This window comes from Lissotriton helveticus, chromosome 3_1 (genome assembly GCF_964261635.1).
Source record: "Lissotriton helveticus chromosome 3_1, aLisHel1.1, whole genome shotgun sequence".
NCBI lineage: Eukaryota > Metazoa > Chordata > Amphibia > Caudata > Salamandridae > Lissotriton > Lissotriton helveticus.
Window position 1 is genome coordinate 1,962,679,477 of NC_136061.1, and position 25,703 is coordinate 1,962,705,179.

General features: G+C 44.5%; 1 protein-coding gene across 1 annotated transcript in view; it reads left to right on the forward strand.

The window, feature by feature from the left end:
- IGDCC4 (immunoglobulin superfamily DCC subclass member 4) overlaps positions 1-25,703 on the forward strand; it is a 705,186-nt gene that overhangs the window by 504,342 nt on the left and 175,141 nt on the right. The window contains exon 5 of the mRNA XM_078684077.1: positions 7,924-8,061. Coding sequence (XP_078540203.1) covers positions 7,924-8,061 — 138 coding nt within the window. The remainder of the gene's footprint in view (positions 1-7,923; positions 8,062-25,703) is intronic.

Below are 25,703 nucleotides of genomic sequence, written 5' to 3' on the forward strand. Positions count from 1 at the left end.
CACAAGTGTCACCTCACTGGCTGGAAGATGGCCAAATAGCATTCTGACACATCCAACCTTCAAAGTAACCATATGAAAACAGATTGTGGGACATCCGTACACAATGGTTCCCTTTGAGGATCCTAATATACATCTAACGGCTCTGCCTTTCCTAGAGATACTGGCACGACTCTATTACCACTATTAGCGCTGTTCCAGTCATTTTCCATGCACCCATAGGCCCCTGCAATCTGTAAACATTTCCGTTTCACCACAGCTATCCCAGCCTTCGAAGAAAAGGTAGCGCAGAATGCTTCAACTGACACAAACTTCCAAGAACCCACCAAATCTCTCAGGATAAACACAAAAAAAGTCAACATCTAAAATATGTGATATGAAACCGGCTCTACTAAATGTATTACATAGAAACTATATGCAGATCTATAGAAAAATGAATACATCAATCGTAAACAGTTCTATTCATCATTCTCCTGTTTTGCTGCGAGCACAAAGCAGATAGGGTATCTCAAATGTTTGGCCAAGATTTAGAACAGTGTTAGCCAAGGAAACATGTCTTCGAGCAAGAGACAATTTCCTTGGCCATTCCTCGCCATCATACATTGGAGTCTTCTGCTACAAAGAACAGATCAGATGTGAGACCACATTCTTGTACTCTACATCAAGCAAACGCGTCCATGCAGTGCCAAATGGCATATAGATTGTCTAAAAGTGGCACCTTTGTGAACCTGGATCTTTGAGCAACAGCGATTGCCGAAGTGCACACTGGGCACTGCCCCAAGACCGGCTTAGTTCACCTAGCACTCCTGTCTCTGCACAGTCTGCAGGCCTACTAGCTATCATCCAGGCAGTCCGTGTGCAAAGTCAGGTCGTACCACAGTACGAATATCGACAGCTAAATTCAGGAAGAGCTTCAGACCTAAGAAAGCGTCCCCAGAGCATGAACAGAATGAACTTCACATACCTTAATTATTTGTGTTTTATATCGAGTGGACCAGGCATCAGAGGGCTGAGCATGCGTTTCGTAGAGCTATATTTTAAGGGTCACTTGTTTCAGGCTTTTGTGGCTTTCTAGCTATGGTCCATTATTCGGGGAGTATGTGCTTCCACAGATCGGCATATGTGCCAAGCGTGTTGGAGTGTTTAAATGAGCAGCCTTATACGTTAAACCAGCAAGTCTAACTTGACATCCTTACTTCAGATGAGCGACCAGAGGTCATTTTACACGACAGTGGTATGACCAGTTCCAGCCTCAAAGCGGTCGCGGAACGCAGCACTGCTTTGATCTGGGTGTCCAATGAGGAGCAGGTTTCTGTAATCCAGCATGGTGAGAATCAATGCCTGAACTACCAGTTATAGAGTATTCCTGGTGACAGAGCATTTCAATGCTCTTATCTTTCTGGGCCTTCTCACTATTTTCTTGATGGGACTGTCACCATGTAGTTTACTATATAGTGTGTAACTCAAAAATGTTTTATTCCACCAAATAAGATTCCTAGAGGAGCGGGGTGCTTAAGCCAGTTTTGTGCTAGACAGTGGTCATCCGAGGGTAAAAGCAGTAAGAATTTATCATTGCCAGGGTTGATACCGAGTTTGAATTGGTTTAGGCAATTTGCAACAAAGGTTGCAACTGCACAAGAGTTTATTTTGAGGTAAAGTACATCGTCGAAAGCATACTGGTGTTTGCCAATATCAAGATTGCTCAGGAGGTCTTCCAGAGGTCCGTATATAGGTTGGACAGCAGGGGAAGGCGAGAAAAGACCCTAGTGGTACACCACTTGGAGTGGGATATGGATGTGTGAGGTGGAAAACATGGCATTTGCTGCTATATAGTGGCATTCATTCAGTCAACCTGTACAAACGTCCATCGCATCCTGTTGTATTATAACTCTGCAATATGTAGAGCCTTCAAAGTATTAACAATTCAATAAATCCACACAGCAGCTCCTACATTCAGATGTCCGATCATTAGTTTCATTTAGAATCTCGTGCACGAATATACAACTTTGATCCAAGTTAAAGTTGACTTCAGCGTCCTTTTAGGCTTAGGAAGAACAGTTGTCACTTACACTACAGTGACTTTCATTGGAGAATTTCCTGAACAACCCTCTCAAAGGAGGCCCAGCGATGCTACTCTCCAGATAAACAAAACTGCAATTTAGAACAATGTGATGCTTAAAATACCACCTCACTACTCACTTCTTTAAGTGGTGTTAATCGAGGTTCCTCTCCCCTGTAAATGGTACTCAAATTTAAAGATGTCAGACTTTATGCCAGCGGCGTGCTACAGATGTCTGCAGTAGATGCTTTAACTCACTGAGCTTTTTTTATGTTCCATATTGTCCAACTGCATTCTTTTCTCTTAAAAGTGTTACAGAAATATAAAAATAAATAAAAGCCTATTACTCAAGAAAGTTTTTTTTTAGAGTGTAATATATTGCCTTTCCACTTTTTCGGGAAATAACTGCCGAAAGACTCCTGTGCCATTAGATCCCAGTTTTATTGACCAAAATAAAGAGAAAAAAAAACCTTTTCTTGGGAGCACCTTTTGATTTGCTAGTCCATGAGTACCGCGAGATCAATGTTTACTAGGTATAACAGATTATAAAATAAAAAAAGCTGACAGAGGAAAACATCCACTTGAACTTTCACCAGGAAAACAACGCTGACGTCAGCTGGGCTATTTACTGAGCTCTGCTGGCAGTAACCAGGTAACCCGCAAGTCTAGCAGAGCTCTCGATGCCGTGTGCTAAGCATTGAGGGCCCTCAGCAAGCACGAAGACACAGCACGCGCCATTCTGTCGCCCAAGAGGCCTACGCAACTGGAACTCGCCTTCTGAATGGAAGGATGCGCATCAATAGCGAAGCTCTGTCGGCAAATGACAGAGGGTAACGAGTTCTTTTTGTGAACTTGCAGCGTGTGTGCACGGCTACCTGGAATTAATGCTGGTGTGCGAAAAAGTTTGGATGTTGCACCCTTCCGTGCACCGTCAACAGCACTCATGGTTTTGTGAGTGTAGTGGAGATAATACATCCCCAAAAATACAGCAGGACCCGATGGTGAGAAAAAAGCACTGGCGCTACATCTGCTGTGCGCTCTTGCAGCGAGGCTTATATGTGTCTGTGTATTAGCACATCTCCTGGGAGCTCGCAAGGTGAATGTATTGACCATCCTTCAAGAATGAACGTTGAATGTACGGTGTCATTCAAAAGTCCTAAAGTGATACGAGGCCATGCCAATGGCTGAATGAGCGCTATATACATTTCAATAAGAACAAACGCGGCCACAAAAGTTAAATCGACGCGCTTCAGTGGAGCGCAGCTGGAAGTCCATGTACAGCGTTTACCTTGGGGAGCGAGCAGCGGTAGGCGCGATAATTGCTAACAGATGGCGCCGCTGCTCACTCTCGCAAGGCAAATGCCGCACATGGACGAGGGCCCATTGAAAACAGTGCAGAACATGCACGAGTTTCCACAAAAGCCTGGAGCGATTTAAAGAGGTGACTGCAAAGCAACGCTTGGGCGCTGTGTAGGCAAGACCTAACCAGAAACTGTTCAAGAAAGAGTGTAACCACACTGTATCACAGATCTATGCAGGGCACACTGGTCCATTGACTTTTCCGAAAACAGAAGAAATACTATAAAAGCCAGTGTTTGCAAAATGTTCCGTCATGCTGTGACTATTCATAACTGTACTTTTGTAACATACTTTGTTAATGTGTTGTTGTTAAAGTGCATTTTTTATCTGAGGGCCTTCTTGGTGCTCGACCAGACAAAAGCAGTGTAAGGTGTGAGATATCTAGTTCATCGAGCAAGCATACGCAAGTAGTGAATCCGAAACTTAAAGGGGGGTGGAGCCACTAGAAACCATCTAATAGCCACGTTTGAACCTTTTTTATGGTACTGAAGGCGATTTAGAGACAAGAGATCTCCTGACAGTGGTTGCTCTCACTCCCACTTTGCCATTCATTCCTACATCTAGTTACTTTCACTTGAGAACTGGAAACACAGCATAAAAAGCAAGAGTATGATTTTGCCCTTAATGAACCTGGGATTTGCCCATAAAGGGACTTGTGAAGAATACACACAGGATCTTGAAAGCCGATCGCTTAGCGACAGAGAGCCAATATGGTTCTTGCAAAAGCAGGCTGGCTTGGCCAGTAAAGGTTACTGCAGAGATCTTACCTAATTCTTCCAAATGTTTTGAGCTGGTAGCAAACAAATGGATAGCACAGGCAAAGTTATGGCTGCAGTGAAAGATCGGCATAACAATTGTTGCCCATTGGACCAGGCTAGCCGCCTCTTTCTGGAGGTAGAATGTAGGACCCCAGAGGTTTACACTACCACCCACAGCGTGAATCTTCGTTTTATCAGAGGTCAGCTTGAGCCACCGACTATCCTGGTCCTGCTTACCATGTGAGGTGTTAGGAAAAGGAATGACTGCTGCTTTTGGACCTCTCTCAAGAGGTGAGGAGACTCTGTCTTCTGCGTACCCATTGTATAAGAATATGTGTGTCTAGAAGAGGCAAACCAGAGGCTTAACAAGACTTGCGCTCTCAAGGTTTGTGTGAACATATTCTGTAAACAACGTTTTCCATGAGTTATTTTTAGTGTGTTTGGTATTTAGCTACTCAACCAAGGCATTATGAGCACACACCACTGGGGCGCAGTTTCGCCGTGGCATCATATGGGACTATGGATTGATCGCCTTGGAAAACTGATTTGACAACAAAGAAATTCCCTTGAAAACCGACCATCTTCAGATGATTTCCCAGAACATTACCACCTAACTAAGGTGGACTTAGTAAATTATTACTATGAGCATGGGCGGAAGAGAAATCCTAGTGTTTTTAAAATTGTGTTTAATGCGTGAGCTCCCAAGGCACCAGTATTACTAGTGCCCCCCCACCCCTACAAGCCTAAAAATTACAAGCCACACAATACCTATTGGGAGTAGGCAAAAAGGTTATGTGGGGTCTTCTAAGAACATAATTAAACAACAGGCCACCCACCCTCTGGAAATCACAAATCCCAATAATCAGGAAGCCCAGTGAAATAAATGTTTATTATCTCTATAGTTGATGGACTGGCATATACGTAGATATTATTGAAGATAATGATGTCCTAATTACCTAACCTGCACACAATAAATTGTATCAAAAAATAAATGACACAGTGCACTCCTTCTTTCTCCAGTTAGTCCTTATAATTTTAGTTTCCGCCTTTTATGCGTGCTAGCCCGGTATCGTGAACTGCTGAATCACGTGCTAGTAACATCACTTCAAACATTGGGGCGTATTGACGCCCCAATCCGGACGCACAGCATTGATTTGCGCATTACAATAATGCCACAGTAAATCCATTTCATCAGTTTTTATTCCAAATTAATCAATTTTTTGTACAATTTCATTCTCGTTGGTCTGTCACATGTAAGACACTTGTAGATGCATTTGTTTCCTTTAAACGCTGTAGGAATGCACGTGGCCTTATCCTAAAGCACGGAATGCAGCATAAGTATTTCTCCTTAAATAATCTCTTTCACCCAATGCATTTCGAGCCCATCACGGCTCTTCGTCAGGGGCTTATCTACAAATGTTTAAAACATATCTGTTAGACTGTATATTCACGATTAGTTATCAATTTGAGTATTATCCAGAAATTAAACAATAAAGATTAATGCATACAATTCATTTACGTTCTTCCCACCAATAACGTTGGAAGAGGTAGTTTATTCACGTTCAGAGGAACAGAATAGAGGGCGTTTAAGTTGAGAAAGTCTAATTAAATGCAAACGAGTGAAGAAGTTGTAACCAGCATTTGTTCAGGCACAATTGATTTCAGTGGGCAAAAAACGTTATTGGCGGGAAGAACGTAAATAAATTGTATGCATTAATCTTTATTGTTTAATTTCTGGATAATACTCAAATTGATAACTAATCGTGAATATACAGTCTAACAGATATGTTTTAAACATTTGTAGATAAACCCCTGACGAAGAGCCGTGATGGGCTCGAAATGCATTGGGTGAAAGAGATTATTTAAGGAGAAATACTTATGCTGCATTCCGTGCTTTAGGATAAGGCCATGTGCATTCCTACAGCGTTTAAAGGAAACAAATGCATCTACAAGTGTCTTACATGTGACAGACCAACGAGAATGAAATTGTACAAAAAATTGATTAATTTGGAATAAAAACTGATGAAATGGATTTACTGTGGCATTATTGTAATGCACAAATCAATGCTGTGCGTCCAGATTGGGGCGTCAATACGCCCCAATGTTTGAAGTGATGACACAATAGATTGTAATCAATATTTTGTATGTCACTATCCAAATCCTACGTAAACTGCTTGTCAGGTCTCAGTTTTGCATAGGTATATGCTGTTTGTCTATGCCAAACGTATACTGCAGCTACTGTGTACGCAAATTGCCAGGAAATGTTAATGACTTACTTTTTATATACAACTTGCTAATATTACAGTATAGTAAAAAAGAAAAAAGGGAGTTACTGGTCTAACTCTCAGGCCCTGCTTCCCTCTATGTCCATAAGGTCAATATGCTTTAGCATCCTATTTAATCTAATATTTTCATCAGGACCAGTTCTTACTTTCGTACACAAAACGTATGCAGGAACCTACTGATCATATGTACGGGAGGTTCACAATGGCTCAAACCATACTGGACCTCTGGGTAGTGGTAGTTCCTGGTGCTGTGAGCAGAGGTGCTGGCTTTAGAGCCCTGAATGAGCAACTACTTTGTGATCGTAGCTGGCCACGGTCTTGTCTGGCCATACGGGCTGCCTTCCCTGTAAATTAACCAACAGCCGTCACTTGTTGCAGGCTGTGCTCTTAGCCCAAGCAGGGCAGACAAATGCAGTCAATTTTGACTAGCCGCTCACAAATGCCAGTTACACTGTGAGGTGGCACACTGTATTTTCCAACATGGGAAGAACCCTGGCTCAATCTATTCACCACTGCAGAGAACACACAGTGTCCAAGCTACTGCGCATTGGAATTCCCAAGGTGGTTCTCCCTCGGAGACATCTTCTGCCGGGATTGGGGTTCGGAACTCCTGGACACCTTTCCGTCTCTACTTCTTCTTCTCCTAGAGTTACAGGAGCCTCGTCTGCTCCTTTCATATCTTGATCCCTCAGACGGAAAGTCGGCTTGTAGCTGCATCCGGGCCCAGAAACTCTGAGAAATCTCATGGATTTCTGAGTATGTGACCAGCCCTGACCCCACTTGGACACCTCCCCAGTTCGGTTTTAGATTAACTATATAATGGTTGAAACAATAAAGTAACTTCTCTTATCCCATGCCTACACTGTCTGGCTTTCTGAGCTGATCACTCTTGGCTGGCTGTCTCCATTATCCTCTTCCTACTTTCCTCATCCTTTTTTTCCTTCAAGAGACTTCCCTTGTTTCTCAGACCTTTTTCCCCAGTCTAATGATGTGGTTCACAGAAGATAATATAAATGTCTGGCTCCTTTGCCTCCAGTTATTTTTTCAATTTCAGATATGAGATTTATTGAAAGTAATAGGTCAGCTACAACATTGCTTTTGGCCATTCTTTTAATAAATTCCTCTATTCCACAATCAAACAGAAAATATTTGACTTTCTTACTTTCTTTAACACTTCACATGTATTATAAGAAAAATTGAAAAGCCCGCTGTAAATATGTTATGTCTATAGTTATTAGAGGGTGTGCCCTCAAGTCCTATAAACTTTTTTAACTTGATTGTTGTATTTAAAGTATTATCGAATAATTGTGAGAAACTGTGTTTGTCATGTTTGGAGAGGTGAAATGATTTCAGTGTACGAAGGGTGCGGTGAGCAGATCAAAAAGCATTGAAGACCATTGCTGTACCTGCTGAAGCACAGTTATGCTGGTTGCTTCTCATGCTTGCTTTCTCTTGTGTTTCTCAGCAAGTTCCCGGCCTGACGGTGACAGTGTGGCCATCACAGCAGCCCCAAGAAACACCACAGTGATCGCTGGACAGAGCACCGTCATGGAGTGTCAGGCGGCTGCCAACCCACCCCCCCTGGTTTCCTGGACAAGGCAGGGTAAGTAAAGGTTTTCTTGTGAGAGGCATTCTGCATATCCATGTCCAAGCTGAGAATAGGTCCTCTGTCCTGCTGTATACTGGGTAAACTGCTCAGAGAATGGAAGTAGGGGGGCAAAGTGCTCAATCACCAGTGCCGCCCAGCTCAAAGATGTACCATGATAAACAAGCCGTTCAGCTCAAAGCTTGATAGCGCTTGCATTTATCGTGAGCAATTCAGCAGATTATTAATCCTGAAGGATGTTGTTAGAAATGGGAACATTTCTTTTAGCTATAGAAATGACATTTTTCAATGATGCTAAGTACCTCAGATAATCATTTGGGAATCATGACGAATGATTTATATCTCAGTTCATAATACATGTCCCCTGACCGCGTGTGTGCACAGTTAAAAATGTGTTATTGTTTAGTTAACACAAAAGCGAAAAAGCTCTGACACCTCCACTATGTTTTGCTGTTTGTTGACGGGCTTTTCTTTAACCCCTTCCATTCTGATGACGGCCCCCAGCCATCATGCTTCACGGTTCTCGTGCTGATGACGGCTGGGGGACGTCATGAACCCGCCCACTCTCTAAATCGTCCGCACAGGCGCAGAATCGCGGCCGTGCCCAAGGGGTTAAGTTGTTATCGGGTGTAGTGAGCTTGGCGGTGTTCGTGACTTATGGTTTGCATTATGTGTTGCACACCAACCGTAACTGGTGAATTTCAGAGGTTTTTTGGTTTTGTGTTCGGTAACTGTATTTGTTTCAGTGAATTTTATGATGCAACGCATTCACTTGCCATGTACGTATTCTGTGCTACACAAGACCTTTGGTCAGACCCTGCACCCTATTCCCTCTGGCTAAACACAGTGAGGTTAGGTTGCAGGGCCTTCCTAGCCATGCACTTACTTAATTTGCTAACTCTCTGCCAATTATCAGGCAGATTCATCAAATAGTGCCAACGGTTTCAGTTAATGAAACTTTTATTCCCCCCGTTTATCTTCGCCACCTTTGGTGATCTGTTTAAGACTTGACATAACCAGCAGAAAGCTAAACCTACATACTTCATGCAATGTATCAAACATTGCCAAATTTATTAGCAGGTGAACACTTCCTTGACACCCGGTCTTTAAATCTGACCCCTTCCCCCATATGCAACTGAAAGAAACTGAGAAAGCCAAAAGTAGGCTAAACATGCAGTGCCTGTGCTACATTTTGTATCAAAGTTGTTAGTAAATCAAATATGTTTTAATCCATCCTTTAGCTCCCTCACCCTCAACCCCCACTCCACATTGTGTCCACATGAAACCTAAAAATACTGCTCTGGTTATAACTTGATAACTGCCTGCCACCATTAATGCGGATTCATTAAACAGCGCCAGAGTTAGAAACAAGTAAAAGTTGTATTGCCCCACCTTTAAATTTGTCCCTCCTTAATTGAGTGGCACACAACTTGACATACCTAAATCAAACTGGGCCCATCGCTTGATGTATTGGCATGAATTTGAAAGAGTACTCACAACATACCTAGTGTCACCAGATTTACATTTAATTAGTAACCCTTTATAGCCCACCCGACACCTTTCTTAAATGCTAATGATCCGATACTACTGAATGGATTTACGCTTGCTGAGTAAAGTTCTACTTTCATGCCAAGTTTGATGAAAATCTGTTCAGCAATTTTGGCAGAAGGTGTGAGCAGAATTTGCTAATGGAGCTAAAATTTGAAAACACAACTTTTTTGACAACCCGCAGTTTAACTTTTTTCACACCATTCAAAAAGGCCTGTGTTGACAGAGTTTATAGGACTTCATGCTATTACAAAGACCTGCAACAAAGGAGACTTTACATTTTTTGCTGAGCTTTGTTATTTTGGGAAACAATACTTTTTAGGTCTCGTGACCTACAATGCGCGCAAGCGCATTGAGGGATCGAGAATTCAAGTGCTCGAAATCCTCGTCAAACTAAGGGCTTCTTGCACTGCAGTTTTCTTACAGTTCACGTGAATGACGTGAACAAACAAGCACGCGCATTCACGGCCGCACAGCACATCAAAGGGCTTCGCCCAGCGTGCGCTCTGCGGCTTCTTCTCCCCTAAGGCTTCTCCTCCCCTAATTAATCATGGCTGGCTGGCTGGCCGGCCGGCAGGCCGGCCCCCACACACCATCCCCCTCCGCTCTCTCCCCCACGGATTGCTATTTCTTTTTGCCCTTGTTGCATTTATCTACACACTTAATTTGTTAACAACTGCCTGAAAGGAAGCTCCAGCCCCTGCCACTTAGAGAGCCAAAACGATATGTGGGTGACATCGTCGTAATTATGGACATCAATTCCGTTTTGACAGAAGATGTCGATTTGACGGTAATAAACATGAACCATGGTCAGACCTTGCTCCGGCAAACTCCTGCTGGTATCACTTAGGAAAGAGGCACAACACTACTTAGCCACTTTCAACACACTGCTTCTTCCTCAAATCTGGAACACTGGTTGCCGTGGTTAGGAAAGCAGTTTGCAAATTACATAAGATGCATATGTAGGAAAACGTTTGGAAGAAACCATACAACTTTATAGTCAATCTCGAACACAAGTGCTAGACACATGCGAAAATAGGCTTTACTACTGCCTAAGTATGACAATAACAGCAATTGATGGGTCTGACATAGACAGGGTTACTGTTTTCAAATGAAAATATGGAACTGTTAAATAACTTGCTAAATAGGCTAAGTTAACTCACAGATTGTGAGTGCAGAGTGCAGATTGTGAGTGCAGAGTGCAGATTGTGAGTGCAGAGTGCAGATTGTGAGTGCAGAGTGCAGATTGTGAGTGCAGATTCAGAGTGCAGAGTGCAGATTCAGAGTGCAGATTCAGGGTGCAGAGTGCAGATTCAGAGTGCAGAGTGCAGATTCAGAGTGCAGAGTGCAGATTGTGAGTGCAGATTGTGAGTGCAGAGTGCAGATTGTGAGTGCAGAGTGCAGATTGTGAGTGCAGAGTGCAGATTCAGAGTGCAGATTCAGAGTGCAGATTCAGGGTGCAGAGTGCAGATTCAGGGTGCAGAGTGCAGATTCAGGGTGCAGAGTGCAGATTCAGAGTGCAGAGTGCAGATTCAGAGTGCAGAGTGCAGATTCAGAGTGCAGATTGTGGGTGCAGATTGTGAGTGCAGAGTGCAGATTCAGAGTGCAGATTCAGAGTGTAGAGTGCAGATTCAGAGTGTAGAGTGCAGATTCAGAGTGTAGAGTGCAGATTCAGAGTGCAGAGTGCAGATTCAGAGTGCAGAGTGCAGAGTGCAGAGTGCAGATTCAGAGTGCAGAGTGCAGAGTGCAGATTCAGAGTGCAGATTTCAGATTCAGAGTGCAGTTGCAGAGAGAACTCAGCAGCACCACCACAGCATCACTCAGCACCACCACAGCATCACTCAGCGCCACCACAGCATCACTCAGCACCACCACAGCATCACTCAGCGCCACCACAGCATCACTCAGCGCCACCACAGCATCACTCAGCGCCACCACAAAATCACTCAGCGCCACCACAACATCACTCAGCGCAATCCCAGCATCACTCAGCACCACCACAGCATCACTCAGCGCCACCACAACATCACTCAGCGCCACCACAACATCACTCAGCGCCACCACAACATCACTCAGCGCCACCACAACATCACTCAGCGCCACCACAACATCACTCAGCGCAATCTCAGCGCCACCACAGCATCACTCAGCGCCACCACAACATCACTCAGCGCCACCACAACATCACTCAGCGCCACCACAACATCACTCAGCGCCACCACAACATCACTCAGCGCCACCACAACATCACTCCGTGCCATCACAACATCACTCCGCGACATCACAGCATCAATCTGTGCAACCATTCAACAACAACTGGTTCAATTATGTTCTCTCAATGTTTCAAGCTTTATTACAAATGTCACAAAAAGATGTTATTTCACTTCTGTTCTTGGATTTTCATCACAATAAAATACACTGAACATAATCTTCACAAACGTTATTTACAAAAGTTTAAGCTATTGCCAATATAAATTACAATCACTTTTATTTAAGTATTAATTATTAAAAAAAATTAAAAGCCGTTGCTATTTGTAATATCAATACATCTAAGTCACGTAAATACAAAACATGTTGCATTACAAATGCTATAGTCGTCACATGTGCGAAAGTTATAACTATTGGCATTGAAAATGACAAAGCTATTAATTTAGCTATTTTCAAAATCAACACATAAATAAAAAAATTGTCATTTACAAGACCAATAGCTCAAACTTTCATAATGCGAGACCTATTGCATTGCAAATGCTTGTTGTTCTTGAAAATGTCTTCTGGACAAAAAGATGTCGGAAGACATGCAGAACAAGAACTGGAAGTAAATGAGGCCGAGGTTTCCAGATCACTGACTCAATACATTGAATGGAAAATCTTCACTATTTCACCTCGTGGAAATTGACATCCATTCGAATCAATCAATCAATCAAAGCATTTATATAGCGCACTACTTACCCGGAGGGTCTCAAGGCGCTGGGGGGGGGGGGGGTGGGTCCGCTACTGCTCGAACAGCCAGGTCTTGAGCTGCTTCCTGAAGGCGAGGTGGTCTTGGGTCAGGCGGAGGTGGGTCGGAAGGGAGTTCCAGGTCTTGGCGGCCAGGTAGGAGAAGGACCTTCCTCCTGTGGTGGCTCTTCGGATGCGGGGAACGGCGGCGAGGGCGTGGCTGGTCGATCAAAGCTGGCGTTTGGGAGCGTAGAAGTTGAGGCGGCTGTTGAGGTATCCTGGGCCTTGGTTGTGTAGGGCTTTGTGTGCGTGGGTGAGGAGCCGGAAGGTGATTCTCTTGTTGACCGGGAGCCAGTGCAGGTCTCTCAGGTGTCCGGAGATGTGGCTTCGGCGGGGGATGTCCAGGATGAGTCGTGCTGAGGTGTTCTGGATCCGCTGGAGTCTCTTCTGGAGTTTGGCGGTGGTTTCGGCGTAGAGGGAGTTGCCGTAGTCCAGACGGCTGGTGACGAGGGCCTGGGTGACCGTCTTCCTGGTCTCGGTGGGGATCCATCGGAAGATCTTACGAAGCATGCGCAGGATGTTGAAGCATGACGACGAGACGGCTTTGACTTGTCTGGTCATGGAGAGGGAGGAGTCCAGGATGAAGCCCAGGTTGCGTGCGTGGTCTGTTGGTTTGGGTGCGCTGCCCAGGGCGGGGGGCCACCAGGAGTCGTCCCAGGCGGAGGGTGAGGATCCCAGGATGAGGACGTCCGTCTTGTCCGAGTTCAGTTTCAGGCGGCTGTTCGACATCCATTTGGCTACGTCTGTCATCCCTTCGTGCAGGTTGGCTCTGGCGGTGGCGGGGTCGTTGGTGAGGGAGAGGATCAGCTGGGTGTCGTCGGCGTAGGAGATGATGTTGAGGTTGTGCTGGCGTGCGATGGCTGCGAGGGGGCTCATTTAGACGTTGAAGAGTGTTGGGCTGAGCGAGGATCCTTGAGGAACGCCGCAGATGACTTCGGTGGCCTCCGATCTGAACGGGGGGAGGCGGACTCTCTGTGTCCTTCCGGCGAGGAAGGAGATGATCCACTCAAGTGCCTTCTCCTGGATTCCGACGTTGCTGAGGCGCTGTACTAGGGTACGGTGGCAGACAGTGTTGAAGGCCGCGGAGAGGTCCAGGAGGATGAGGGCCGCTGTTTCTCCGTTGTCGAGCAGGGCTCGGATGTCATCGGTAGCTGCGATCAAGGCGGTCTCGGTGCTGTGGTTGGCCCGGAAGCCAGACTGCGAGAGGTTGAGGGAGCCGTTCGTCTCAAGGAAAGCGGCCAGCTGCTTGTTGACGGTCTTCTCGATGACTTTTGCCGGAAACGGGAGTAGCGAGATGGAGCGGTAATTCTTGAGGTCGGTGGGGTCGGCTGATGGCTTCTTTAGTAGAGCGCTGAGTTCGGCGTGCTTCCAGCTCTCTGGGAAGGTGGCGATGTCGAAGGAGGTGTTGATGATGTCCCGCAGGTGGGGTGCGATGACAGCGTCGGCTTTGTTTAAGACGTGGTGAGGGCAGGGGTCTGTCGGAGATCCGGAGTGGATGGAGTTCATCGTGCGGATGGTGTCTTCGGTGCTGATCGGGGTCCAGGCGCGGAGGGTGGTGGTGGGGGGCGGTGGTTCGGTCGCGGCGTGCGTCGGTTGAGTGCTGAAGCTGTTGTGTATGTCCGCGATCTTGTTGTGGAAGTAGGAGGCGAGGGAGTTGCAGAGGTCTTGCGAAGGGGTGATGTCGTTGTTTCCGGCGTTGGGGTTGGAGAGCTCTTTGACGATGTTGAAGAGTTCCCTGCTGTTGTGTGCGTTGTTGTCCAGTCGTTCCTTGAATGCGGTTTTCTTGGTGGCGCGGATCAGTTGGTGGTGTTTTCGGGTGGCGAGCTTGAGGGCAGTCATGTTGTCCGGTGTAGGGTCTCTGCGCCAGGTTTTCTCGAGTGCTCTGCAGTTCTTCTTGGAGCTCTTGAGTTCGTCGTTAAACCATGGGGCTTTCTTGCTGCCGGGTCTGCTTGGCTGGGTCTTCAGAGGGGCGAGGTCGTCTGCGCAGTCGCTGATCCATTTCGTGAGGCTTGGCTGGGGTTCGTTGTGCTGGTGGGAGGGTTCTTGCTCAGGGAGGTGACGAGCTGGTCTGCAGTGATCTTGTTCCAGCTTCTGCGGGGAACCTGTTGCTGGTGATGGTGGAGCGTGGTCCTTCTGAAGCTGAAGTGGACGCAGCTGTGGTCCGTCCAGTGGAGTCCCGTGGCGTGGCTGAAGGCGATGTCCTTGCTGGATGAGAAGACGGGGTCGAGTGTGTGTCCGGCGTAGTGGGTGGGGGTGGTCACCAGCTGCTTGAGTCCGAGGTTGGCGAGGTTGTCCAGCAGGGTGGTAGTGTTGCGGTCGTTGTTGTTCTCCAGGTGGAAGTTGAGGTCCCCGAGGAGGATGTAGTCGGCGGAGGGGAGGGCGTGTGGGCTGACGAAGTCGGCGATGTCCTCGCTGAATTGTGTGCGTGGTCCCGGGGGTCTGTAGATGAGGGTGCCTCTGAGGGTGGTCTTGGGATTGGCGTGGATCTGTTGCAATGTGTATACTTGCACTTTATGCAGGAAGAAGTTCAGCAGGGGAAACTAAGCGAAATACAGCTTTAAAACAACATTGATGCACATGCTTCTTAATGCCAGGCATGAACGGTGGTCCATTGCAGAAAAAATTAAGAGGAAGCGGGACACCAAAAGGTTGAGTAACTTTAATGCAACCATGTCCTGTGCCATTGCTGCTGGAGATCTATTGCCTGAAGAAACTTTACAAGAGGAGCAAGAAGCCAGAAATCCCTGTTATCAACCTGTGGTATTGTATTGTATTGTGTGTGGCACATCCATCTGCTGTGGTGATTAAAATGTGGATGCTCAGTTGAAGGAAAACAAACACCAAAAGATTTTTAGAAATTTCTGCTCTGCGGTTATTTCAGTTTTTTATTTCATTTTAAGGTCTCACTGAGTCAGCGCATGCGCTGCTCTGCGAGACATTTAGTAGGTGAGTTTTCAAAGTGCTACTGGCTGGCTAGCGCTGGCGTTCACGCGAGCGTGCACTCGCGCAGCCCCATCTGTCTTTCACGGGTCATTAGCACCACTCGGCCGCACGTCTTGTGGCTCCTTCCATGTCTGCTTTTGGCCATCGCGCGTGCACCACTCGACCGCACGTCGGACAATGCTTGTTCATTCTTCTTCTCGCGTGCTTGTTATGCACGGCTGTCACGCACCACAGACCGCCCATGTCTCTGTAAGCACTGTTTCTATGTACAGAGCAGCACCGAGACCCCGCCCCACATATGCTGTTCGGTGCACGGCATCCATGCACTAGCCAGCACCCTAAGGACCACTGTTTTACTGCACGGCTATCATGCTCCACAGACCACCCTGCCCTGTGTGGGCATGGCTCCTACGCACAGACTCACTCTTGGAATATGCTGCCCGGCAGTCAGGCATTCACCAGCTCCTTAAGGGCCTGGGTTTTACTGCACGGCTGTGTCACTCCACAGACCGCCTATGTTTTGCTCGGTGCTCCTCTGGGCACAGGCAGTCCTTCACAGACCGGCCTGCTCTGCCCTCTGCAGCTATGTGCACTCCAGCAGCCTCAGCACGCCTCTCCCGCCTCACACGACGCCGCCCGTGTCAGGCCCAATCGCCAAGCCGTGCAATGAGGCCTCCGCCCTACAGACATATGGGGTCTCCTCTGCCGTCCCGTCCGGCCCCTTTGTCTCTGGGCCGCACTACAATTGCCCGCCATTGTCTCTGACCATTTCAGATGTTAACAAGGGCTGCGTTTGTTCCAAACACACTGGAGTGGAAGGTCTTTGTTTACATTTGGAGGTCACGTTCGGTCCAATCAGTCTCATTGGAACACTTTTGGGAACGCCAGCCCCCGTTGTCCACCAATTACAGCCACAGTCGCCTCAAGTCAGGAGATTGCTCAGTGGGTAAAGGTGCCTAGTGACAGACCAATCACGCTCCTGTAAATATGCACCCCCCCCCCCCTCCGGTTCAACAGCCAATTACACTTCAACGCTTACACATTAGCTACAGTGCCCAGGAATTGCGACATGAGGAGAGTTGGCAAAGTTTCACTAAAATGTTTTAACTTCAATTAAGGTTGGCCCTTGTAACAGGAACTCCCTTGTCTCAGCACCACAGTTTGTGAAGGATCCCAGGCTCAGATTTTGATCATAAAGAATGAAAAACACAGAGGCCAATCTTCTTGTGAAGAAATCACCGGAGAACGAAAAGTAATTAAGAGGTCATTTATTAATTTATCCTCGAAGATTGCCCACGACCTGGACAGACCGCTCAGCTCAGGAACCCAATTGCAGCTCAGAGAAGTCAACTTTGAGTCCCCGACCCCCGATCCAGTACAGAAAAGGTACACAAGGCATAAGTAAACACAGGCACGAGCGTGTCTCTGACAATGTGTAATAATACATTTGAATACACTACAACACCCCCCCCTCACCCCTCCCCAGAACAAAAAATAAATAAAAATAAAATATATGGTAAAACAGTAAAAGGAAACATTCAATACAATACATATTCATGGAGCTTAGTCAGTCAACTGTGTTTTTTTGCTGTTAGTTGGATTGTATGTTTATTTTTAAAACGTGCAAGTAAAATTGGAGTAAGTTGACTTCGTGCACTTAAATGCCCTTATAGGTCAAAGGCCTCTATAGTATTCCATTATTGACGTGCCAAGATTGGACGTCTGACTCGGAAGGGGGAGAGGGGGCGCGGGGTGAACGTCTCAAGACAGTGATGAACAGCTCTTTGTCTGCCATGTTTCAGAGGTGAAATGTAGGCTGGCATGCTGTTTGTAGACGCTGCTACTGTCCCACTTGAGTCAAAAATGATTCTGCCGCTCAGTGGCTCTTAATGTACTGGCTCTTGATGCCACATCTCAGAACCTCTTTCTTTTGATGTAAGCCCGTAAATATTTATATTATGATGTTTGCCATTCCTTTCATTGTAATTTGTTGTTTTACTGGATTACTTGCTATATGAGATATTCCTCTGCGTGTGTCTGTTTCCACTCAAGAGTCCTGCATTCATGACTTTGGTATCCTAATCGTAGGAGAGCACAGCATTTGTAAGGGTTGAAACCCGCCAAGTACTTCTTTATATGTATGAAGAGTTAGTATGCTGTAGTCATACTTCCAAAACACAGAAAGGCTTGCTCGCCTTTACTGAAATGAAGTCCCATACACTTACCAAACCACCCGGGTTAATAATATAAGAGGTGGTTACAGAAAAGCCCTATAAATGTTTTCTACTATGTGCTGAAGAAGGGCGTGTGATCCCTACTCCAGAGTTTCCCTGCGTGCCCTGCTTGTACTGTGCAGGGTGTCCTGCTGTGATCAGAGCGGTCTGCTCCAGCACACACAGGGCGGTGCAGGGTGTTATTTCAACCGCTGGACACATGGGCATCAGATGGAGATAGCAAGCCAGGGGTTGCCATTTGGTAAGGACAGAGCAACAGCTTCATTCTAGAGTCAGGCGGAAAAGACTGCTGAGTGTAGGTAAGTTTCCAGACTATAAATCTAGAGAACTTTACTCCAGCTTCTCTCCTCTAGCCAATATTACATTAAATAAAGATTAGAAAACGTTTTAGCAGACAGAACCTCAAGAGAAATGTGTACTTTTAAAGCATGCCCCTCCAGTTACGTATGGACACCAGCTAGCCTTGAACGTTTCCTTCACTGCACCCTGTTTCTCAACGTTGTAAGGGATAGGCTTGGAGCGCGATTCTTTGCAGTGGGACAGGTCTGCTTCCAGATGGAAGCAGCCTTCTGAGGTTTCCTAGGAACGGAATGTATCTTCTGCCATTGAAGCTCGAATGCTTTCACTTTTTATCCATTGTAGACCTCTAAATGTTCTTTTCTTCCTGGTTAATCTAGAATGTATATTATTGGATCAATGGCTGATAAGTAATAATGGCTGATAAGTCATAAGGTATGACTTTTTCGGTGCAAAGAAAGTATGGAAAATCAATATGCAAGAGTACGTCTTTATTAAAGCAAGGAAAAGAATGAAAGATGCAGAATAGATTTCCCAGCACTATATTTACCTAGAACGGTGTGAAGACCAACCCTGGCCACGGGTCAGTTACGGACAGGAGAAACCCCAAGGAAGGACAGTCGCCAGTAGGCCAGCAGGTGCAGAATGGATACCCCAGGACAGGACAGGAAAACCAGATTAGGATCAGGACAGGACCACCAAGGAGAGACCAGCACCCGCAGTTCGGTAGCAACGCCTGCGCTACACCCTCTCTGCAGCTATCGGTCAAAACCCCGATTGGGTTATCGAATTCTCCAGCAAAGTGCTCCGCCAGCACTTAAGGTTTTAAAACCCCACTTGGGTCTGTGGAAATTACGGACAGAGTGCTCCGCAGCTCTCTTTATCAGTCACCTATTGAGTGCGTTGGGTCAGTGACAGGTCAGCTATTCGGACAAGTCGGACAGTTTCTCTAGCTAAACCTAGGCTAGTTATACTCTTTTCGGGTCAGTGTACCACCCCCCAAATGTTGCAAGTGTTAGAATCCCCAATTTCGATTGGTCCTCAAGTAGGACAGGTCAACACACCAACCAGGATAAACTTCTAAAAGTCCCAATTTGCATCTTTTGGGACCGCCTATTGAATTTGGGGTTCCCAGGATATGTGCTCTTCTTCTGACAATGGACAGTACAATTTAATATACAATTATTATAAGTGCAGTACAGTTCAGCTTCGTCCTGCTGGGTCGCAGGTCATTTCTCATGAGCATCTTGACTGTGGCTGCCAGCTGGCTGAGTTCCACTGGTACAAGGTTTTCTTCCCTCTGCCAGGATGACATGCACAGTAGGGACTTCTAAGATGGGGTTTTGAATCCCTCCCAGGCCCAAGGATTACGATACATGAAAAGTAAAGAAAAAACAATTTAGAACATAGAAATAAATGAATACACTGTATACCAGGAATCCCTATATGACTCCCCTTACTTTATACTAACTATAGCATTAAGATTAGTGCAAGACGAACAGAAATGCAGAAAGCGACAGTGCAAGCTTCGGCATGTGAGAACACAAAGCGGCCATCTTAAGTCGAGTTGCGCAAGTGCAAAGATTCCCACCAGAACTGCGAGTACGTCACGTGATTGTGACCAACACATGCGCAGAAGAAAACCCCGTCAAGCAGCGGCCATTTTAGTGGCAAGCGTATTAAGGTTAATAAACACATAGGCAAGCATCACTAGGATACCCAAAATGTCAGAATAAATGGGAAATTAGTAAGACAGCTCTGTAAGGACCTGGTGTAACCAGGTCTGACTGGGAGCTCAACCTAAGTCCATTCAAGGTTTCACAAATGTATAAACAAATTTGTATATCACTTGTCCCAATTTAAACATAATGTACCGTGCAAAGGTTCTGGTTCAAAATATTCGTTTTTTACTGTACATAATACAACATATTCATGAAGTTTAAACAAATCTGGAGATTGTGATTTCATAAAATACGCTTTGGCTTAATACATTGTTAAATCACATATGTATATGTCATTCCTTGCGTCTTTTCAAAAATACTTAAATAAATGATAAACATCAAAACATATCCCAATGCATTTCGGGTCCTACTGGACCCTTCTTCAGGGGTTGGTCCTTTCCAATCGGTATTGATCCTTGATATTCAATGAATGTTCTATTTGTGAGCACTTCAAAGTTGTGTTTCAGACACTGTGAAAATAGTAATCGCCATAATGGGAATGTAAGTATTTTGATGTGAAAGTCACAACTGCACTGTATCAAATGTGATTAATAATGAAGAGATGAAATAAAGAAACAGAGTAGTGAGGGTACTGTGGAACTAACAAGGCAAGGTGGAAATGTGAATGGAAGCTCCTTTAAAAGGTTAACCGTGACTGTGCTGAGGTACCGACTTGTTAAAAAGAACCTACTACCACATATGAATTTGCCATTCACCAAACACCAAGTGATGGAGAAACTACAAACCAAGTGCGACTCGTGTACACCTAATTAAGAAATACCGGCTTACCCACCAAGCAGAAACAATAGTGGACGGTCTCAAGGATTCAACGAAAGTATCCGGTTCTGAAAATTACGTGTATACATATGTCAATCAACCAATGACATGAGGAAAGAAACGTCTCCAAAACACAATATTTATCTGCTGGCTTACCAAAAAACGAGTGTTGTGAATGAAAATTCCATGATTCCCGCGATCTGCGGTGCATCAGAAACACGGTGGCCAGAAACTCCCTGTAATGTAAAGGGGCGAGTACATAAGTAACCCGCCTTCGTTTTACCCGTGTGATGAAAAATCACAAGAAGCGAAAAGCGCTTAAACGGTTCCTACCTTCGATATCGCGGCGTGCTCTGACCCTCGACCTCGTAACACTACCTTTTATGATCGAAAGGTAGAGGAGCATGTGCATGACACATCCACATATATTCAACTTGAAAAGGACCCTACTCAGGAATTCAGTGTATTTCTAGATGAGATCATCACCAAAGCAGAAAATGCTGGTACGATTAATACCAACACAGCCAGATACTTGAAAACCACTGAACCGTAAGTGCCACATATATACATGCTCCCTAAAATTCATAAGAGCTTAGAGGACCCACCTTTTCGACCTATCGTAGCTGGATGCGGATCTACATGAACCAGTTGGACGTTATGTGGATTTCTATTTACAGCCCTTAGTACAATCATGGGGAACTTATTTGAAAGACACCACAGATTGCTTAATCAAATTATCAGAAGTAAACGATCTTATTGACGACAGGATAATACTGTGCACCATAGACGTGGTGGCACTTTATACGTCTATTGCTCACATGGAAGGTCTGGAAGCCATAGAATGGAGACTGTTACAATCAGAGATAGATCAACAATTGTGTGTGTTTTTACTTGAATTGTTACACTTTTCACTATTTCATAGTTATTTTAATTGGAAATCGGATTTCTTTCTGCAGAAAACAGGTACCTCTATGGGGTTTTCAGGAGCGCCATCGTATGCTAACACGTTCATGGCATATTTTGAACAACAGTATATACTTACAGACCACAGATGGATGAACAATTTGATACTTTTTTTAAGGTATATTGATGACATTTTGGTCCTCTGGCGGGGCACCAAACAGGAACTTGTTGAAAGAATTCAAGAACTTAATGAACGCAACCCACGAATCAAATTCACCTATGATATTCAAGATTCAAGGATACATTTCTTGGATATAGAAATACAAAAAACATCACAAGGTATTTCAACCACTGTCTACCGAAAAGCCACGGACACTCGTTTTTTGGTAAGCCAGCAGATAAATATTGTGTTTTGGAGACGTTTCTTTCCTCATGTCATTGGTTGATTGACATATGTATACACGTAATTTTCAGAACCGGATACTTTCGTTGAATCCTTGAGACCGTCCACTATTGTTTCTGCTTGGTGGGTAAGCCGGTATTTCTTAATTAGGTGTACACGAGTCGCACTTGGTTTGTAGTTTCTCCATCACTTGGTGTTTGGTGAATGGCAAATTCATATGTGGTAGTAGGTTCTTTTTAACAGGTCGGTACCTCAGCACAGTCACGGTTAACCTTTTAAAGGAGCTTCCATTCACATTTCCACCTTGCCTTGTTAGTTCCACAGTACCCTCACTACTCTGTTTCTTTATTTCATCTCTTCATTATTAATCACATTTGATACAGTGCAGTTGTGACTTTCACATCAAAATACTTACATTCCCATTATGGCGATTACTATTTTCACAGTGTCTGAAACACAACTTTGAAGTGCTCACAAATAGAACATTCATTGAATATCAAGGATCAATACCGATTGGAAAGGACCAACCCCTGAAGAAGGGTCCAGTAGGACCCGAAATGCATTGGGATATGTTTTGATGTTTATCATTTATTTAAGTATTTTTGAAAAGACGCAAGGAATGACATATACATATGTGATTTAACAATGTATTAAGCCAAAGCGTATTTTATGAAATCACAATCTCCAGATTTGTTTAAACTTCATGAATATGTTGTATTATGTACAGTAAAAAACGAATATTTTGAACCAGAACCTTTGCACGGTACATTATGTTTAAATTGGGACAAGTGATATACAAATTTGTTTATACATTTGTGAAACCTTGAATGGACTTAGGTTGAGCTCCCAGTCAGACCTGGTTACACCAGGTCCTTACAGAGCTGTTGTACAAGGGATTGTGGGCACAATTCATACTGGGATAGCTCCCATACACAAACAAGCTTGATTTACACTTCGAAGAATTGGTTGAAACTAGGTAGGTGTGCAGGCTAGTTAGTTACATTGCAAATTAGTAAGACAAACATGTTGGTTATATTTTATTAATGTTATTCGAGGTTCTTGAATACAAGCAAGACGCTTTACGTGCGAATTCTTGCTCCATCAATCCCCTCTTTGATGATATTTTATATCATCACAAATCATTAGAACCAGATGCCAACTTTTCATAGTTTGCCCAATTCAATTTCTTCAAACATTCTATTCAGCTTCTCTTTTGTTTCTTTATTAGGGTGAGAATTTTTCACCCTTTCATAAATTTGATTATTCATTTCTTCTAATTCAAGTTCATCTATGTTTCTTTTTACTCCTCTCTGGTTCACAGTATACTTCTTCTGGTGCTTTCGACATTTACAACAGACGAATATAATGAATACTACTAAACCTATTCCCGCAATTGGCATTAGTACTTTAATCAGAAAACTTTTACCTAAATTAGCAAACCAATGACCTACGGCAGAAAGACCACCAGTAAGTCTCTTCCAGGCACTGTCAACCTCCAGTGGTTTGAGTTCTTTTCCCAAATTAGTAATGTTCCTTACATACCTTTGGATTTCCACACTTTTATCAGGTATGTAAGTGCAACAATGTTGCGCTTTCAACATTCTGCAGACTCCGCCCTCTTTTGCCAATAGAGTATTAAGGGCAAGTCTGTTCTGTAAAACCATTGATCTGACCTCAACCATTTCGGTATTGACCATCAGGAAACCTCCAGCAGTGTCAGTAGATAACCGATCTACTACTGTTGATAATTTGCAAATTCTGTGTGGGTTCAGAACCACTCCCACTGCAGGTATTATTGCGCTAAAAATATCTCCTACAATTTCACCAGCACTTTCTCTTTTAGTGCGTACTAATTGGCTAGTTTCTTCATTGCTTTCAGTGATTTTCCCCACATGGTATATCTTTGGGAAGACAATACCAAAATAACAACTCCCGTACCAATGGTCGGGCAATTTGAAGTAAGCCTTGTTCCCACAAATAAAATAAATTCCAGGAACACAGGCTCTGTCCCATCTCAACCTCCAATTACCTTGTAATTATGATCGCATTCACTGGAACCGATGAAAACATTGTTATAATAACTAGTCATTTCCCTTTTAAGACAGAGTTTCCCCTTCTTTTCGAAATCCAGAAGCATCGCAGCATTAGCTCCACCATTTGGGGTGCTCCCTATACTCTCTGCCCATTTAGGAACCTTCTGGTTCTTGTCTTTGGCTTTCTTTTGGAAACTCTCTCTTGTCTTCTCTACCATGTCCAGAAATTCCTTTTCCTTTTCATGTAAAGAACAGGTCAGGTTATTTTTATGTGCATCATCTATATTAATTTTTCCTACAGTTAGAAAATAATCACTCATGTACTTAGCTACATCTCTAGTTGTATGTACAGGGTTCAGGTTTCTTCGAACAGGAAGTTCAGAAAACGTTACGTCAGAGTTTGAGTAGTAATACTGTAAAGGTCCTCTCTTGTAAAATAAGTGAGTTAGTATACTACAGGAAATTCCATAGGTTAAGGGCAGGTGATGATAAGTCACGCCTTCAGCCACAGAAGTAGGTAGCTTCATGCAGACATAACAGTCGTCTATTTCCATAGTGTCTACGTAATGCAATAACAGGTTTGCGAAAACATTTAAATGCGTTTTGTTCTTAATCTTGTTAAAGTGTAATCCTTCCTCATCTGGTGCTTCTAAGTCTAATTGTCTCCGTTTCAGGCTAAGTGGTTTGTCCAATGAGTCTACTCTTCGTGGTGTCTTTCTAGTATGTGATTCTACAGTGTCGTCAGGTAAATTATCATTTGGGTATAAACTTGGGTTTTTGCTCATCATAGAAGGAAGGGTTATTGTTAGTCCTATCCAAAGGATCAGTACTATTGCTACACTACATAAACATACTTGGCAGCACGTTTTACAACAACCTCGTCTCGGTCTCCCCTTCTCGGACAAATCAGACATTTCGGCTCAAAAGAAGCTTCAACCCCTCTTTGTAACTCTGCACAATTTGCTTACTCGAGTAACCTTTTCAGGGTGGTTCTGCTTCGTCTTCGCTCTGTTCAGCAATCAATTCTCCGTCACTTTCAGTACTTGTGTCACTTATTTCCAGATTCTCAAATTCTTCCAGTACATAGTAAGTCCATTCAGGGCTCGAATACTTGTTAGTCAGCTTTTTAATGCCAGAACTTCTTCTCTTTGGCCTTGTCACTACTGGGTCAGTTTGACTCGAGACCTCATTTATTTGGTCAGGTTCTTCGTTTATTGTCTTCAAACGCAATCTCAGCCTTTTCACAAATCGAGGTACTGAGTCACCTTTTCTGAGTCTTTTAACTGGCACTGTGTCTTGGCCTTTTTCAAACACTCTTTTGTTTTCGTTCAATTGTGGCACATTTGAATCAAGTTCATCTCCTGTATTGTTCCCTAACTGACTAGGTCCAGGCCTTTCATCTGTTTCTTCTGCCTGGTCCCTAAACTGGCCTTGTTCAGGTGTTTGCTGAGCTTGGCTTTGATCTGTTTCGGTCTCTTCTTCCTGAACACAATTGTCTAACCCTACCTGTTCCTGTTCAAGCTCTTCGAACTCTTGATTTTCTTCCGCATGAACTTCCGCCCTAATTTCTATCTGTCCCTTTTCTGGTGCAGGTGTTCTTGGAGGAGTGTCAATTACCTGCTCTCTCCCTACCTGGTCCTCCTCAGAATCAGATTTTACATGGATTTCGATGATCTGAGTAGCTTCTTCTTCACCTGTCTCGTCCTCACTATTATCCCACTGTCTATCTAGTTGAGCTTGACTCCTAGTTGGTATACGGTCGATTGTCAGATCGATAAATGGA